Source organism: Lithobates pipiens, unplaced genomic scaffold (assembly GCF_037356315.1).
Source record: "Lithobates pipiens isolate NorthernLeopardFrog02 unplaced genomic scaffold, aLitPip1_a1.2 Scaffold_19, whole genome shotgun sequence".
Taxonomy (NCBI): Eukaryota; Metazoa; Chordata; class Amphibia; order Anura; family Ranidae; genus Lithobates; species Lithobates pipiens.
In genome coordinates this window covers 481,734,200-481,752,629 of record NW_027507764.1, presented here as the reverse complement: position 1 = coordinate 481,752,629, position 18,430 = coordinate 481,734,200, and the positions used below count along the sequence as shown (strand labels likewise).

The following is an 18,430-nucleotide window of genomic DNA, read 5'->3' as shown; positions in this document are numbered from 1 at the left end:
AATACGGAAAGGTTTCTTCACAGTAAGAGCTGTGAAAATGTGGAATAGACTCCCTGCAGAGGTGGTTTTGGCCAGCTCAGTGGATTGCTTTAAGAAAGACCTGGATTATTTCCTAAGTGTACATAATATAACTGGGTACTGACATTTATAGGTAAAGTTGATCCGGGGAAAATCCGATTGCCTCTTGGGGGATCAGGAAGGAATTTTTTCCCCTGCTTTAGCAAATTGGATCATGCTCTGCTGGGGTTTTTTGCCTTCCTCTGGATCAACTGTAGGTATAGAATTGGGTATACGAGATTGTATGATATTATTATTTTTTTTTGTGGTTGAACTAGGTGGACTTGTGTCTTTTTTCAACCTGACTATGTAACTTTGTAACTTTTATTTTATAGCAGCAGCATCCTCATACCAACCAATCAGAAATCATGTTCCATTGACATAACCAATTGAATACAACTTAAAAACCTTTATCGTTGCCTTTGGTTACTGCATGGGTTTACATTATGTTTTTAACAATGTGTTTTTTTTTTTTTTTTAAACCTGACTATTAACAGGTGCTGCAGCTAGAACAAGGCAGGAAGTCTGTGGAGATGGCTGGAAGTTCACTGCACAAGCAACTGACAGATTTACAGAGTAAACACTCCGGGCTTCAGCAGGAAAACTCCCTCTTGCGTGTAGAGAAGAACCATTTGGTGGAGCACATCTCCCAGTTACATAAACAGGTAATGTGCCCGCAGCACACTGAACTCTTCTTCCTGGCTGGGAAAAGGGAGGAAAATGAGGCTTAGCGTGTATGACCAGTCAGGACAAATGTGAGGTCAACAGGAACCCTGGAATGTTGTTTATGTCACTCCCTGAGAATGGAAAGCAGTGTGCATTTCACACATAGAAAAGTGCATTCTGGAATCCATCCTATGTATCTTAAGAATAAAAAGAATAGGTTGATGCCTGCGTACCTATAAAGGGAACAAGTATTTTAGAGGGGTCTATTTTCTTCATGGTTAATGAGTATCTCAAGTAATAGGGGAGGAGGCTTAGATTTTTGTGTTAAAGGGCTAATAAAGCAGAACTGTAATATAAACGATGTGCCTCATTTATATTCTCTAGCATTTGAGATACATTATTTCTGAGCCCCCCCCCCCGGTGCTGGGTTAGTGTATTTAAAGTGGAACAGAAGGCATTACAAAAACAATACATACATGCAGGTAGGCTATTTATTACAGAAGAGACATGCAATAACTTTTCTGCAATAAATACACCTACCTGCCTGCTCCCTGTCTTCTGTGGCATGAAAAATGAGCTGCGCATGCACAGGGGTTACGTTATTCCATACCAGCCAGTGAGGCTGCCCCTCATGTACTTCAGATCATGAGAGAGGAGGCAAGTATAGTGATTTTAGTTCTGCTTTAGGATCCTGTTTACACTTCCAGTAGCTTTTGTTTTTGATGTGAGTACCTGTATTTTTGAATTCTATTGTGTGCTTTTCATTACCTGCATTTCAGATCAGCTGTCACATTAGTAGGTCTAATGTGAACACATGGTCTTGTTACTATAAAGTGTAGTTTAGTGTAAGCCCTTGTACACACGGTCGGATATTCCGATGGAAAATGTCCGATCGGACCTTGTTGTCGGATAATCCGACAGTGTGTGGGCTCCATCGGACTGTTTCCATCTGAATATCCGGCGGACCAAGTTTGAGAGCTTGGCTATAAAATTTTCCGTCAGTTCCGATCGTGTGTAGCCTAGTCCGACGGACAAGGTGCCAAGCATGCTCGCAATAAATTCTGAGACCGAAGAGCTCGATCAGGTAAAACTACCGCTTGTAATCGATATAGCACATTCGTCACGCTGCAATGTTAAAAATTCTTTAATGCAGTGCATTCTCTTTTTATTTACAAAGCTACAAGAATGAAGTTGTTTTGCTGCTCATATTCACACACACTTCTCCCAAACTTATATCTGTATTCTTTTTCCTCATTTCATGAATACAATATTTTAATTCATCACATCTCCCCAATCATTTTTTAGTTTTTTTTGGTTTTAAATTTGGTGGTTAGTTTTTTTAATCAACATCTCCTTTTTTGATAGTTTGCTCATCTTCGCAATTTTTTTTGTGTGTTTTGTGTGTCAACTTACCACAACACCATTATTATCTTTTTATTTTATTGTTTTCTTTTTTAATCTAGAGGAGGTTGTTTGGTGTTGGTGTCCCTTGTTATTAATTTGACTTTGTATTTTTGAAATGTACCTGCCTACTCACAAATAAACTGTCCTTTTTAAAGTAAAACACATAACCAAAAAAAAAACCTTTATTTAGGTGTCAGTAACAAATAAAGAGGCAGGCAGTGCTGGAGAAACTGGGGAGATTAGCGAAGCCTTTGGCCCCCAGAGCACACATCAACTATTTAAACGCAAAAATTGGTGGGCAGAGGAGTACATATCTGAGGGAGAACAGTCTGGTCCTGAAGTCCAAGAAACCCAGAACAGCAACATCTGACATCTATGTTCCCAGGCTGTGGTCCTACAAGAGGCTGCATCTTCTGTCAGACCAGACTGAACCCAGGTTATCACACTCTGGTCTTCCTTCCACGCTTCCTTCCAGGCTGTGGCTGTGGTGCTGGAGGTGTGGCAGAAGGAGGAGGAGGAGGAGCATGGTCCAAATCACACAAGTATGTTGCTTTTGTGATTTGGCCCAACAACCCCTTGTTGAGGGTGTGTATGATAAGCTTCTCACACAAGAGGTGTTGCCCCTCCTCCATTTGCTGGAGTTTGCAGGCAGCCAAGGCGGCAAAGGCCTCTTGATATGTGGGGGTGGCTTTGAGGGCCACTGAAGCATACCCGATGAGCTTCAGAGCTGACTCCTCCACATTCCCCCCCCCTTTCTGGCCCTTTTGTGTGGAAGGCGGAGGGGAGGGACTTGGGATTCTTGACTGTTGCAAATTGTTAACAAATAGAAAAGACTATCATTCTGAGCCCAGCATTTTTCATTCTTGGCCCAAAGGTTTTTGGCCACTACTGTCTATTGATATGTGAAACACTTTCTAAAATCAGCAATTAGTGAGCAAAAATCAAGTTAACATCATTCATTTTTACTCCCAAAATATGTAGAGCAATACTATACCTGGCTCAAGCTGGGCTCCTCCAGTTCTTCCTGAGTGGAAGGCCCAGGTTGGGCGTCGGAAGACTCAGCAGGGGTGGAATGTAGCGTAGAAGGATGCATGGAAGGAAGGGTAGAGAGGGATTCCCTGACATCAGCCTGGTCTGACAGAAAATGCATCCTCTCATAATACCACAGCCTGGGGACATAAACTTCATCTGCTGCAGCTCCAGTTTGCATGGACTTCAGCACCTTCCTGCACTCCCTCAGATATGTACTCCTCAGGCCACCAATTTTCGTTTTTAAATAGGTGGTGTCTGCCCTGGGGACCACCGGCTTCACAAACTCCAGTAGTTTCTCCTTCGCTGCCTGCCTCTTTAATTTGTTACTGTAGTGTGGATGCATAGCTTGCCACAGACAGGGCTGCTTCCTGTACTTATTGATGAACATAGGGAAGAAACTATGGTCGTTAAACCCATCCATATTCTCTGCAAGACACAAGACAAACCCTAATATCAGGCTAAACTCGACTAAATCTTTTCCCAATACAGGCCTCAATCTAGAAGCAGTATAGGCTAGTGATGTACAAAGTTAAAAATTGTACCTTCGTTTGCACGATCGGCGCGTCAGCTTCTCCCTCTGCTCACAGATCGTACGTACGACACAGTGCACATGCGTAAAACTCCTCCCACCCCTGACGTTCTTTCTAGACTATTCCCCACCCCTTCTCTTTCGGCGCAGTGGGGAGAGCACATGGCGGAGGCACAGCAGGTGCGCACTAATAATTCCACTAACGAGGAGGAGGACTAGGAAAGCCCGAAGCCTGAAACGTGCCAATCCTGGAGGAGAAGATTTAAGGCCTCAAATATGTCTTTTGGAGAGATGTTGGAGATGGTGTACATATTGAAGAGGAACGACTATGATGGGCAGTATGAACCTTACCCAAACCCAAATATCAGAAAGGCCAAGATCATGACTAAAGTTGTGAAGAGTCTTCAGAAGAATTTTGGGGTACGACGATCCAAGGATCAACTGAGAAAACGCTAGTCAGACCTGAAACTGAGGGAGCAGGATCAGTCCAGAAGGCTCAAACGAGTTCTTCAAAAAAGTAAGTAGTTGTCGTGTGTTTATATTATTATTATTGCTTGCATACTGCTCCATGTGCTTTGATTTAATGTTGTACAGTTTAAAATGGCCACTTTCATGTTCATGAATGAATGAATGAAATACTTATATAGCGCACAATGCGAACTGAATCGCCTCTAGGCGCTGTGGCGAGCTTTGATCATCTGCTAAAAGAGGAAGGTCTTGAGTTTTTTCCTAAAAGCCAGGTGATTTTCTTCCAGGCGGATGTTGATTGGTAGAGCATTCCATAGCCGAGGCCCTTGGACAGCGAATCTCCGATCCCCCTTGGATTTATACCGGGCTTTGGGCACGAGGAGGAGGTTTTTGTTGGCTGATCGAAGACTGCGGTTTGGTGTGTAATGATTTATTTTCTCCATTAGGTATTGCGGAGCTTCTCTATGCACGCATTTGTGGGTGAGGCAAAGGGTCTTGAACGTGATCCGATTTTTTACGGTTAGCCAATGTAAGCTCCTCAGTGAAGGAGAAATGGATTCCCAGGGTTTTTTTCCTGTTATCAGCCTTGCCGCCGTGTTTTGGATCAGTTGTAATCGCGCAAGTTGATATTGTGGTAATCCTATGTAAAGCGAGTTTGCGTAGTCCAGTCGTGAATTAATGATTGTTCCAACTACCACTGCTTTGTCATTCTTTGGGATAAAAGGGATGAGTCTGCGAAGCATGCGCAGCAGATGGTGAGATCGACTGACTACTGCTCCTATTTGCGCATCCATTGACATTTGTGCGTCTAAAATAACCCCGAGACTCTTCGCTTTGGTCTTTGGGGAGATAGTCTGCCCAAAGACGGTTGGTGGAGACCAGGAGGTTTTGGTTGCGGGCTTATGATTTGGGTGTAAGATAAGAAGCTCTGTCTTTGATTGGTTCAGCTGGAGGGAGTTGGTGGTCATCCAGTCCTCTATTGATTTGAGGCAGTTTTCAAGTTGTTGTTGGTGATCTTTTTTTCCATTGATCCGGAAATAAAGTTGCGTGTCGTCAGCGTAAGAGTGGAAGCAGAGATCTGAGCATCTGATGATTTGAAGGAGTGGGCGAATGTAAATGTTGAAGAGAACGGGTGACAACGGAGAGCCTTGAGGGACTCCGCAGGTGACTGCCCGAGTTTCGGAGAGGAATTTTCCTAGTTTCACTGTCTGTGACCGATTTCCTAGGAAGGACGCGAACCAATGGAGATCTATGTCTTGCACTCCGGCTACTTCTGTGAGGCGGACGAGTAGAGTATTGTGATCTACTGTATCAAACGCTGCACTTAGGTCTAGCAGTACGAGGAGACACGGCTCTCCGTCATCTGCCGCTTCGAGGGCGTCATCCCAAATCTTGAGGAGAGCTGTTTCTGTTCCATGACCCGGGCGGAAGCCTGATTGCAGCGGGTCCAGGAGTTTGTGAGTATCCAGGTGAAGTTGTAGCTGATGTACTACAGCTTTCTCCATGATCTTAGAAATGGTGTTGAGGCTTGTAATTGGCCTACGGTTGTTTGGATCCTGAGGGTCCAGGTTTGGTTTCTTGAGTAGAGGTTTGACGATGCCTTGTTTGAGGATGCTGGGAACAATCCCTTCGTGGAATGATCGGTTTATGAGGTGGGTTATGGTTCATGGGTTCAATCGTTCGTAATAAACATCATTCGTTAGCCCACTCCAAAAACAATGTTTTGCCAACTTGTACGACACTTCCAAGCAATGTTTCATATTCCTATTTCTGCCCTCAAATATCTGTGTGCTAAATATTCCTTTTTTACATTCTCATAGGGGAGAGAAGACTCCAGACATCTGAGGACACCAGGGACCCCACACCTCCCAAAGAAGAGGAAATACCAACACCAGAAGCAGAGGAGGAGGAGGAGGAAGGAGAGATTGTCGAAATTGGTGAAATTGTCACCACAACAGGTGAGTGTCGGAGACCACAGCTTCAGGTAAGCTAATCAATGTATGTCTGCATATGTATAATACACGGTGTGTTTTTTTTTGTTTGTTTTTTAGGTGATGTGGATGTTGTGGAAGAAGAATCGCATTTTACCAGTGAAAGTGCCCAGATCCTCATTGGGGAGATAATGGGGTGCAATCGCGAGAATATACAGAAAAACATCAATGATGTACACCAAAAAATTAAGAACATCATTGATGTTTTGGGGAGAGTGTGAAACACCCCAAACTAGCTAGCATCGATTTAAAATTTTCAAAAACACTTTTAGATTTTTAGAAAAGCCAAATTTGGAAGATGCACACAGTGTGTCAACATGTGCTATCTCCCATCATGGGGGATCAATGTACGTGTTTTGTGGGTGCAACCCCTTCCTTGCTACTAAAGTGGCTGAGATGAAGGGGTTATACCCCCAAAACACGTACATTGATACCCCATGATGGGAGATAGCCCATGTTGACATTAGGCATGGGATCAGGAGGAAACTGGCCACTTTTTGATTCTCAATTTGTGTGCATCTTCCAAATTTGGCTTTTCCATGGGGTGACACCCCATCCGATGAAGGCAATATCAGCACAGTTTGTACATACTCATGTCTGATATTGTCTTCACTTTTCAAAGTTGAACTTTGTAAGTTGCTGTGTTCTGTATGTTATGCTTTGATACATGCCTGTTTACACAAAAATGCCAAGTTTGAAAAATGTTACCCAAAATAATGTTTTCTATACACCAAATATGTTGGTTTGTTGTGAAACCCTTTTCTAAACGCACATGTGAATGTGCTTTGAGTAAAATGTTAAATTATCAACAATGTGTGGCTTCCTTTTTCAATGTGCAAAAGCAGTATTTGTAGTAAAGTTGTTGTTTTCTGTGGCAATGGGTGGCATTTACTAAAGGCAAATCCACTTTGCACTCCAAGTGCAGTTTCAGGTGCACTTTTGCAGTGCACTTGTAGTGCATAGTGGATTTGGCTTTAGTAAATAACACCCACAGTGATGTTTACATTTCCCCAATCACTCCATTTTCATGACCTCACATATTTCTGCCATGGTGCTGAAAATGAGCAATATTTTTTTTCAGTAATGCACTACATACATTATCAACAAAAACAAGGTGTGTGTGTAGCAGACCCGCAACATAATAAGATTATCTGAAGAAGAGACTGTCACCTCATCTTGCTCTGAACTTGAGTTTGCACTGTTGTAGAAAAAGGCCCAAAAAAAAACAAAAAAACCTAGGAGACACCTAAAACAAAGCCAAGCAGTAAATGAAAACAAAGATTATTGGAGTTTCAAAGAAAAATGTATTAAAAAAATGCCTTTCAGACATTGTCTGGCATATCAATGGCCCCCCTACCCACAAAGTCTCCATGTATTGGTTTCTGACCTTGCGGGCGCTTTGGGGGGGGGGGGGGGTCAAGCCAGGACGAGCAGCTTCAAGGGCTGTGAGGTTCACATTTTCCGGCAGTCTGCATCAGGACCAACTGAGGCCACATAGTTTACGGAATTTTTTTTCAAAAAATTGTGCAGAACGCAGCAGGCAAGCACAATATGATTTAGATTATATTCCGCCATGTGTATTGGCGTCAAAAATAGGCGGAACCGGCTGACCATTATCCCGAAAGTGTTCTCCACTACTCTTCTGACTCTGGCCAGCCGCACATTAAAGATCCTCTGATCCGGGGTGAGGGTCCTCATCGGGAAAGGCCGCATCAGATGGTTTGCCAGAGCAAACGCCTCATCCGCGACAAAAACGAATGGGAGTCCTTCTACATTCTCCTCTTAAGGTGGCAAGCCCAGACTGCCACTCTGGAGACGCCAGTATAATTCTGTCCGTGCGAACACTCCACCATCCGACATACGGCCATTTTTCCCCACGTCCACATACAGGAAGTCATATGTCGCTGACACCACCGCCAACATCACAATACTATTATACCCCTTGTAATTATAATAGTAGGACCCCGATTTGGGGGGTGGGAAGATGCGGACGTGTTTCCCATCAATTGCACCTCCACAATTGGGAAAGTCCCAACGGCTGGCAAAGTGGGAGGCCACAGTCTGCCATTCCTGTGGTGTTGAAGGAAACTCTGGAGTCAAACAAGAAAAAAAAAATAGTCATTTTGCACATCAACATTGCAAGCAGATTAGAAACAAACATTTTTGGACAATATCAGTATAAAATTTTTGGAAATGAGTATTTAAAGCCTAAAGTATAAGGTCCCCTTATCAGATTCCCCCCATCTGATGGCCCATTGCAAAGAATGAGGGGGGGGGGGGTGTTTTGGACAGGTAACCCTCTCCACTTCATTGAGAGCTGAATGCAGAAATAATGTGTGATACTTTGGCCAGCCCCTCTTTACTTACACTATTGGCAGCCCACCGGACAGGTAAGAAGTGTCATAATACAAAAAAAAAGGAACAAATGGAAGCACATTTTGACATTCTGCTATTACCTATCAAGATAATAATAGGAGAAAAAAAAACTTCAAACTGTAGCATTTGAAAGTATTGAGGCAGGCCCTTGCACTACATGCTTTGGTGAATTCATACATAAATCTGACCAGAAAAAAGGTAGGTATAGTGTGTATTGGGTTTGGTAAAGTCAGCAGATAGAGGATTGCTATCAGCTGACCTAGCAGTTGGGGGGAGGGAGGTTCCTAATGAGTTTGGCCCAACCAAAAAAATAAAAATGGCACTCTGCATGAATTTAAGCACACACATAACATTTGTACACATTTTAGGGGGTGTTTAGGGGAAAGCAATACTATGGAGCTGACAAAATACATTGCTAAGTGACTAAGCTATAGGTTTATGGCCCCAGAAGAGCATGCTGGGGAAGTTAGTGAAGGCAAATATGCATGAAGGAAAAAAAAGGAACTGGAAAAGCTTCCAGCATGCATGAGGACAAAGGGGCACAGCATATCAATTATAGCATATTGCAATCATGGTAATTAGGGAATGAGGAAAGAAATACAACACATTAGCAAACATTAAATACATAGAATGTGATGTTAAAGGAGAAAACTTACCTTCATATAGTCCTTCTGCGGGACCTGAATTATGGCAGAACAGGTCTGTCAAGAACGTGAGGTCCTGAAGACTTCTCCCTGTCGCGAAGTAGCGCAACGTAGCGATGAGCCTATGCTCTGGAGTGATGGTTTGCCGCATGCAGGTATCCTACCTGCTGATATAAGGGGACAGCAAAGCCAGCAGACAGTGAAAAACGGGGTCCGTCACCCGGAGATAATTCCTGAAATCATCAGGATTATTCTCCCGCATCTCACAAAGCAAAGGCATGTGCAAGAACTGGTCACACTGGAGCAACCAATTCTTGGTCCATGAACTTCTCCTCGCCCTGTTCAAGGACCAGGCTTGTGTCAAAGCTAAAACACCAAGCCCCTGCACAGCACAAACTCTACGATGAGTACGTACACAAAACATGGCTTGAAAACGGTCGGCTGGTCAGAACGGACAACAGAAAGCACCGATAAACAGCAAGGCCTGAAAGAACGAACTGAAAAACAGAAACGAGCAGACAATAAGCAGTGAAAATCAAAGCGTACTATATACCAAGATATAGTCTACAATCACCAACAAATGCTAACTGACTACACGCACTGATATAAGCAGATACGCACCAACAAGCACAAACTGAAGAGCAGTAACGATCTGAAGCACAAATCTGAAAAGCGCAAATCGTCTCTCACCAAACTTCTACTAACACACGATAAACACAAGATCAGCAGAAGGAGCCCAAAGGGTGCCGGACGTGGTGCTGAACTTCCCTTTTCTAGTCCCGTCGTATGCAGCTTACGTCACCGCGTTCTTGGCGTTCGTAAATTCCAACAACTTAGTCCGACCGTGTGTATGTAACACCACTTCCGGACTAAATCCGTCAGAATTTATCCGACGGATTTGGTTGTCGGAATGTCCGACCGTGTGTACAAGGGCTAATAGATCTTGCCATGGCAATGAGGAGAAAAAAAATATACAGCTTACATTTTTCTTTGAAGGTACACATGCTATGATCTACGTAATTTAGTACTAAAGACTCCAGTATTAAAGACTATTGAACTACTGTTTTCAGCTTTTCGTGATTTGTCCACAGTAACAATAGCACAGTGACATAAAGCGGATCTTCATCCGCCCCCACACCCCTTACCAGATGATCTGTTGTCCACATTTCAGATATTCACTCACTCAGAGAATCCAGTGTTCTCCCACTAAAATCCTCTTGTCTTCTACAACTGCTCGGTCCCACACACCACCATGTTGCTTGTGACATCATCGAGGGACCCTCTGGCTCTCCCAGGTTCAACTGGCGTGCCTACCAATGATGCGCTAGGCAAACCCTCCTTTCTGAATGAAGGGCTATGAGGTGCATATCCCAAGAGACATAGCCCTTCATTCAGAAAGGTGGGTGTGCCTAGCGCATCATTGGTAGGTGCACTGGCTGAACTTGGAAGAGCCAAAGGATCTCTTGATGATGTCATAAGAAAGCAAGCACTGTGCATGTGATTCATTCTGATTCCTCCCGAACTCTTAAGACATGCTGGTAGGTTAACTGGTGTCTGTCTAATGTGGCCCTAGTGTGTGTGTATGTACAGTATGTATTCATGCGGGATAGGGAATTAAAGCAGTAGTAAACACCGCTTAAACACTTGTACCTACAGGTAAGCTTATAATAAACCTTACCTGTAGGTACAAGAAATATCTCCTAAACATGCACCGTTTAGGTGATATTCACTGTTTCTGCAGCCAGTGACTTCACTGGGACATGTGCTTTGAAAAGATGGTATTCTCATGCTGTCCCTTCAGAGCTCTGTGCCGCGGCCGTGACTCCCGTGCGCATGTACGGGAATGACATCATCGTGTCTCGGCCATTTAAACATCCGGAGCCTGCAAAGCCAGAATGAAGACTTAGTGAAGATGGAAGCCCTGTCAGCGGTGACAGTGCACCACTGGATTGCTTTGTTTTAAGGTAAGGCTTTCATAATGTGCTAGTAAACGATGTATACTAGCACAATATACCCTTAACTTGAAGAGAGAAGTTTTTATTTATTGAGGCGGAGACCTGGATGAAAATACCTAAATACCTAAATACCTCCATCCACAAATGAGGCAGATAGATATATTTTCACCTCTGCCAGGACACCCACTGCTGTCAGAAATCACTGATCAGTGGCTGCAGCTGCTAATTGTGCAACGTTTTCCAACATGTTTATTCCACTTCTAAAAAAATTGATTTAAAAATTTTTTTTAAAAAAGAATTAGTGCCACATCCCTATATATATGTAGCACTGACCCCCGAAGGAGCTGCTGGTTTTATTGGGCTTACCGTTACTTTCTTGACCTCTTCTTCGTCTAGGGGTTCCCGTGGTAGATGGCCCAAAGAAATGTGGAAACTGACACTCAATCTTCTTTTGAGTTATTTATTTGAACCAGAAACAGAGTCTTTAGACAAGGGAAGAGAGTTAGGATTAAGCTCAGGAACTTTAGACTGCAAAAATGAAAAATCTCTTATAGGAAAAATCCAGAGAAAAGCAACCTTTTCACAGCTGGATTTTACAACCCCTCGGATAGATCTCCTCTCACTAGGCCTAGCAGGCGGTATGGTGTTAAGCAAAGTCTCTGCCACAGACTTGAGTGTAGGATATCTGAGAAAAGTCTCTGCCACAGACTTTAGCATTACTGAGGGACATAGACAAATTTAAAGAGCTATCATATGGTACTAGTATCTCTCTGCCGATCCAGCGATACCGTATGAGTGTAGATCCATGTAGTGTCCTTCAACTAAACCTCCAGGCTCCTTCCGAGAAGCCAGCCTTGCGCACGGCCTTCTCCTGTAGAGTCCTCCCCTGGGGTTTCTCCAGTTGCTGGGCCTCTCTGTTGGATGCAACGGCACCGGACCACCTTTGGATCAATAGGCCCCGAAGTCCATTCAGGCCTGTCCCTGCAGTTGTGTTGCCTCGGGCTAGCCAGCCCCGAGACTTGAAAATGCAGGAGGGCCATGGGGGCTGGTCAGGAGAACCAGAACCAAACAGATAGAAAATATTCTCTTCAACAGAACAGAACAGAACACCCCAAAGCACGTGATGTCAGTACCTTCAATACCACCTCCCAGAATGCACAGCAGGAGAACACTCCCACTGGGCTGGTTCTGAAAGAACCATGGCATTCAATACACCCAGCCAGACTCAATTCTCAACCTTGCCGGCGGTGACAGCGACACCTGCGATCAAGGAGAACCCAGTGCAACCTAGCTAGACTGGTACTGAAACCAGAAATTTAGATTAAATTAGCCCCAAAACCCAACTGTGGTTTTTTCAAAGTTAACTTTGAAAAAACCATAGCGCCTGCTCGTCAGGAGCCAGCGATACACACACACATATATATATATATATATATATATATATATATATATATATATATATATATATATATATATATATATATTAATACACTTTAGAAAGGGAAGAGGGAAAACGGGGGATTTTTATGCGGTGCTAGGTATGACAGCAGATCTGATTACAATGTACTAAAAATTCATAGAAAAATATTTATTGATATACATTAAAAAACATGACAACAGCACATACGATGTGTGAGATTATTAAAAACAAATTACACAATGTTACTCAGCAGATGAAATCCCAAAGATACAGGTTGACAGGCTGACAGCACTTATTCCCAACATGTTTCGCAGATTGCTTCCTCAGGGGAATTATGCAACTAACAACAGACAATAATAATAATTAATATATGAACAAAAAATGACATTCACTAAATTAGTAATACATCACTGATAAATTTAAATCAAAAATAGTAACCTCACAATTAGAAAACCTTGTAAGGTAACAAGCTTAAAGCACATTGTAATCAGATCTGCTGTCATACCTAGCACCGCATAAAAATCCCCCGTTTTCCCTCTTCCCTTTCTAAAGTGTATTAAATAATTTCTTGGGGGATGAGGTGCCTATCATTGTAGGTGTCACTAGGCAGTTTGGACCATACTTCTATCATATATATATATATATATATATATATATATATATATATATATATATATATATATATATATATATATATATCAAGAAAATAGAGAAACAAAAAGTCTAAAACATGGGGGACATGGGCACACCGTGTTAGATACTACTGTATTTCTATATTCATAGACAACATGCATAAAATATTTTCCATTGTATTGTACATAAGTACAAACAATACAGTTGTATCATGTAATACTGGTACTTTTCTCCAACGCATTTCATGGACAAAATCCACATCTTCAGGAGGCAGCAATGTACAATACTATTCACAGAATAATCTAGAAAAAAAATAATATTAAACATGAAATCATACATCTCAGTATATCTGTATAAGGGTGTCACTCTGGGCGAGGGAAGGGTGAGGGGAGGAATCATGGAAAGTGACCAATGGGGGGCCAAACGGCAACAGGATCCTAAACCACCAGTGACCACTACCCTGACCTACAATGTATTTAACAGACATACAAGTTAACACGTTTAGAGGCAATAATTAGGGGTATCTATTCTCTTCCACTTGTACACACTGATCAAAATTCATCCAGATCCTGCTGAACTGGCTGAATTTTGATCAGTGGATGGGCAGCTTTAGATTGTAAGCTCCTTAAGAGCAGGAATTGATGTGAATGTATAGTATGTAGGCACGGCATAAATTGTTGGCTCTTTATAAATGCTCGAAACATTAAGAAAATAAATATTTCCTTAAGATTGCATTATGTTCTCTTTATAGCTCATGATCTCAGAGTAGATTTAATGATCTTTGTGTCTGTTGTTCTTCTGGCAGATACAGATACTGGCTTTGTAGAGTAAAAGTTAAATTCAGGTTACAGATGTCGTTGCAGTGCCTGGGGGTCCAGCCAAACAGAGCACAAAAAGCGTGTGGTCTGTAAACCTGAATTTCTTGTTTCCCCTCAATCCTATTCATGGCAGCTGCAGTACAATGAAAAGGGGGGTTGGCTGCCACCCGGCTATAGGCCTCTGTCTGTCTTCTGGGGGGTTGGCTACCACTAGGCCTTAGGGCTCCGTCTGTCTTTCATGTTCTTGTTTGGTTTTTCTTTTCTCCACTATTTTAATGCACTGTATTGCAATAACCTTTTACATAGTGAGTAAAATTTCTGGGAAGAGTTTCATTTTTTTTTTTTTTTTTTTTTTTTTTTACTGTTCGCCCAGCAGAATATATAGTACACCTTCAGGGTAAATTAAGGATTCTAAGCATCTGCTTTGTCCCAGATATGACTGCTAGTATAAAGCATTGCAGCATTTTTATTGCTGTTATTCTCACTGCTTTATTAGGGGACACTATTTAAGGAACCATCAATATAGCACTTAATTTTCTTTTTTTATCTATAGTATTCAATTAGAATTCACATCCACTGAACAGTGCTGTGGGCAAGTCCCCCAGGGAGGATACTCGGATCATTTTCCTAAAGCAGCTTGAAGAGAACCCTCCCTGGGAGAAACATGGAGGCTGCCATTGCTGACTTCTCATTCTGCAAATGTTGGTTGCTTGGCAATCATGCTGGTTTCCAGTTAATTATTTTGAAGGTATTGAAGCCAGGGGGCCAGCATAACAGGCAGGCAATAAGTATTTTTGTTTTTTCGAATGGAGATCAAGAATCATTGCCTCCATTAATGTAAATAAATGATTCTGTGTACCAGCTGCAAACCAGGTTTTAAGCTGGAAAAAGCAAAAGTAATCAGTGATCTGTCCTAAAAAAAAACGAATACTATTTGCAAAATAAAATAAAATGATCAAATCTGAATGAATGAATAACAAACACTCAAAATAAAGATGTATCAAGTGCATAATATGACATATTATAATTACAATATGACATAAAGCTCTAATGCCGCATACACATGACCGGACCTTTCGATGGACTAGGTCCGCCGGTTTTCCCGACAGACTTTCGACGGAGTTCTGACGAACCAAAGTCCGACGGATTCAAACGTGATGATGTACGACCGGACTAGAATAAGGAAGTTCACAGCCAGTGGCCAATAGCTGCCCTAGCGTCGGTTTTCGTCCGTCGGACTAGCATACAGACGAACATATTTTTCGACCGGACTCGAGTCCGTCGGAAAGATTTGAAACATGTTTTAAATCTAAAGTTCCGTCTGATTTTTAGACAGCAAAGGTCCGATGAAGCCCACACACGATCGAATTGTCCTGTGGATTCGTTCCGTCGGACCTTTGCTGTCGAAAAGTCCGGTCGTGTGTACGCGGCATAAGAGTAACAATGCTAACAGTGAAGTTTTAAAATGATTGTAAAGGTAAACTTTTTTTTTTTTAAAGGCACAGAGCAGCCGCAAACATCTTCTTCCCGGGTCCCCCCACAGGCACTCCTGGCCCCTCCTCTCTGTCCAGTGGCCCCATGGGAAGGGGTACTGGTGCGTGCTTGCTATCAAGCACTGCTAATGTGTCAATTGACAGAGACAGCAGGACTCTGCCCCGCCCCCTTGTCACTTGCTTTGATTGACAGTACCGGGAGCCAATGGCTCACGATATGTTATGAGACATGGAAGTTAGGGGTGGGAAGAGCTGCAGACGTCCACAGCACTGGATCAAATGAGGGCTCAGGGGTAAATAGGGGGGTGAGGGGGATTGCCGATGCTTAAACATTTTTTACCTTAATGCAAGGAATGCATTAAGTAAAAAATGTGAAGGCTTTAGAACCACTTTAACTTCTTCCCGCCCACGCTATACCCAAAGGGGAGCTACAGCGCGGGCCTTAATTGCTGGGAGGGTGTCCATGGACATCCTCCCAAGCATGCATGCCCCTGCGGGCCGCACGCAGCGCGCTCTGTGATCACCGAGTCAGTGAGACTCTGCTGATTACAGATCAGAGTAAGGAGCCAATCATGGCCCTTTACCATGTGATCAGCTGTCAGCCAATGACAGCTGATCATGTGATGTAAACACAAGATCGGTAATCAGTATTTTCCTTCTCTCATGCTGTCAGCGTGGGGGGAAGGGAGCCGATTGCCGGCTTCTGACATCAGTCCCTTATCTGTGCCCACCAGTGCCACCTACCAGTGCCCACAGTACCACCTACCTTTGCCCAACAGTGCCAGCTATCAATACCCACCAGTGCTGCCAATCAATGCCCATAAGTGCCTCATCATCAGTGCTATTGATCAGTGCTGCCAATCAGTGTCATCTACCATCAGTGCCACCTATCTGTGCCGCTTATCAGTGCCACCAATCAGTGCTCTTCAGTACCACCTATCAGTGCCCTTCACTGCCGCCCATCAGTGCCCATCAGTTCCTATCAGTGCAGCCTATCAGTGCAGCCTGTCAGTGCCCATCAATGCAGCCTATCAGTGCTGTTCAGTGCAGCCTCATCAGCGCACATCAATGAAGGAGAAAAATTACCTGTTTTCAAAATTTTGTAACAATCTAGGAAGTAGTTTAGTTTTTTTTCTCCAATTTTTTGCCAAAAATAAAATAAACCCATCAGTGATTAAATACCACCAAAAGAAAGCTCTAGTTGTCTGAAAAAATTGATAAAAATGTAATTTTGATACAACATAGAATGACCGCGCAATTGTCATTCAAAGTGTCACAGCGCTGAAAGCTAAAAATTGGTCTGGGCAGGAAGGGTGTTTAAGTGCCCAGTAAGAAAGTGGATAACTTTTACTTTTTAATAAAATTATTCAGCAGTGAGCATTATTTTTACTCTGTTTTTCTTTCTTGAACCTGAATGGTAATATTGATCCCAGTCAATTGGGTTTGGTGATTTGCTTGAGCCAGTTGGATTGACTTTTGGGATAATTTGCTGATGACATCTACCATATGTTGGGAGTTCCAGGTTTGATGGTTTTTTTTTTGCTGTTTTTTTCAAATATATTTTTTATTAAATACGAACATAGGGAGCAATCCCAACATTACAACAGAGATGTACATGTCATTGAATATTTAGTACAATGTATTTGACAATATGAATCATGTTGCATCCATATTCTTCTTAAAGGTCTCTAACATGAGAATGGATACTATTGGTATGTGTAGCATATACTCAGAAATATCAGCGTACATGGAAATTTCAGTAAGGGACAGGATTCCTCCCTTTTTTTTTTGTTCATTAAGGGTAGAAAAATGGTAGATAATGGAACAATAAGAGAAGGGGGAAGGGGGAAGGAGGGGCGATAAGGGGGGAGAGGAGAGACAGAGACAGGGCGAGGGCTAGGTGGGGTATAACCATTCCAGGGCCCAGAGGTACTATGACCCTAGCAGGGTTGTTCCCTCAGAGTGAATAAATGTTCCATAGACTCCAGGTCTTTGTGTTTCTCTCTATTGTGTTGCGTGGCAAGTATAAGTTCCTCTATTTTATTTATATCCTCAACTTTCCTGAGCCAATATCCAGTAGTCGATGGACACTGCTCTTTCCAATAAAGGGGTATACGTGCCTTGGCTGCGTTTAATAGATGTCATATTTTGTAGATTTTGGCTAAGATCTTTGATCGATGTAACAGGAAGAAAGACGTGTCTTCTGGGATTGTATATTCTGTGAATTTTTGTGTTATGCGACATACGTCTCCCCAGAAGTTCCCCAATCTAGGGCAGGACCTTAAAAATGTGTAGCAATGAGCCCTCATCCCCCTCACAGTGCCAGCAGTGGTCGCTGAGAATTTACAATCAAGGTCTGCCTCCTATCTTTCCAGGCATAGGAGACGTGGTTGTTTAGGGGGGGGGGGGGGATTTAGTAGAGCGTACATTTTAGAGAGTGTGTGGGATATTGGTACAGACTCCACACATTCTTCAAAAGTCATCAATGGGCGAGAAAAAGTGTGTGGGTGTAGGAAATGGTGCAATTGTGCTGCCCTCCAAAAAGGAGGCACTAGCTTCCCGTCGTGTCCATCAGTTCCATGGGAGATGGCCAATGACTCGACGTAACAAACCTGGAGGCCTGATCACATCCCAGATCTCTCAAGTTTGCATACTCTGTGGTGTGCAGGCCAGTCGTAAAATTCGGGTGACCGAGAATCGTATAGAGCGGCGAGTTACCTGTCGTCAGGAGTGTTTGCATGGCTATATGAGTGCTGTGTCTTAGCGTTGTCCCTATCAGTGGATGGGATTTCAGTCTCGAAGATAGGGAGTTGTAGCACCAAAGCACACTTTTCAGGGGAATGATAGTCTGGGATCGTTTTATTTGCGTCCAGAGTTTGTGTGCTGCATTCTGTCTCCAGTCTAATATCCTGCTCAAGTGAGAGGCCTGGTAGTATTGTCGAAT

General features: G+C 43.0%; 1 protein-coding gene across 2 annotated transcripts in view; it reads left to right on the top strand.

Annotated features, from left to right (window-relative positions):
- Positions 1-18,430, top strand: part of LOC143997346 (uncharacterized) — a 159,992-nt gene that overhangs the window by 120,806 nt on the left and 20,756 nt on the right. For both annotated transcript variants that reach the window (XM_077492927.1, XM_077492926.1), the window contains one exon: positions 555-722. In XM_077492927.1, the coding sequence (XP_077349053.1) occupies positions 555-722 (168 nt within the window). The remainder of the gene's footprint in view (positions 1-554; positions 723-18,430) is intronic.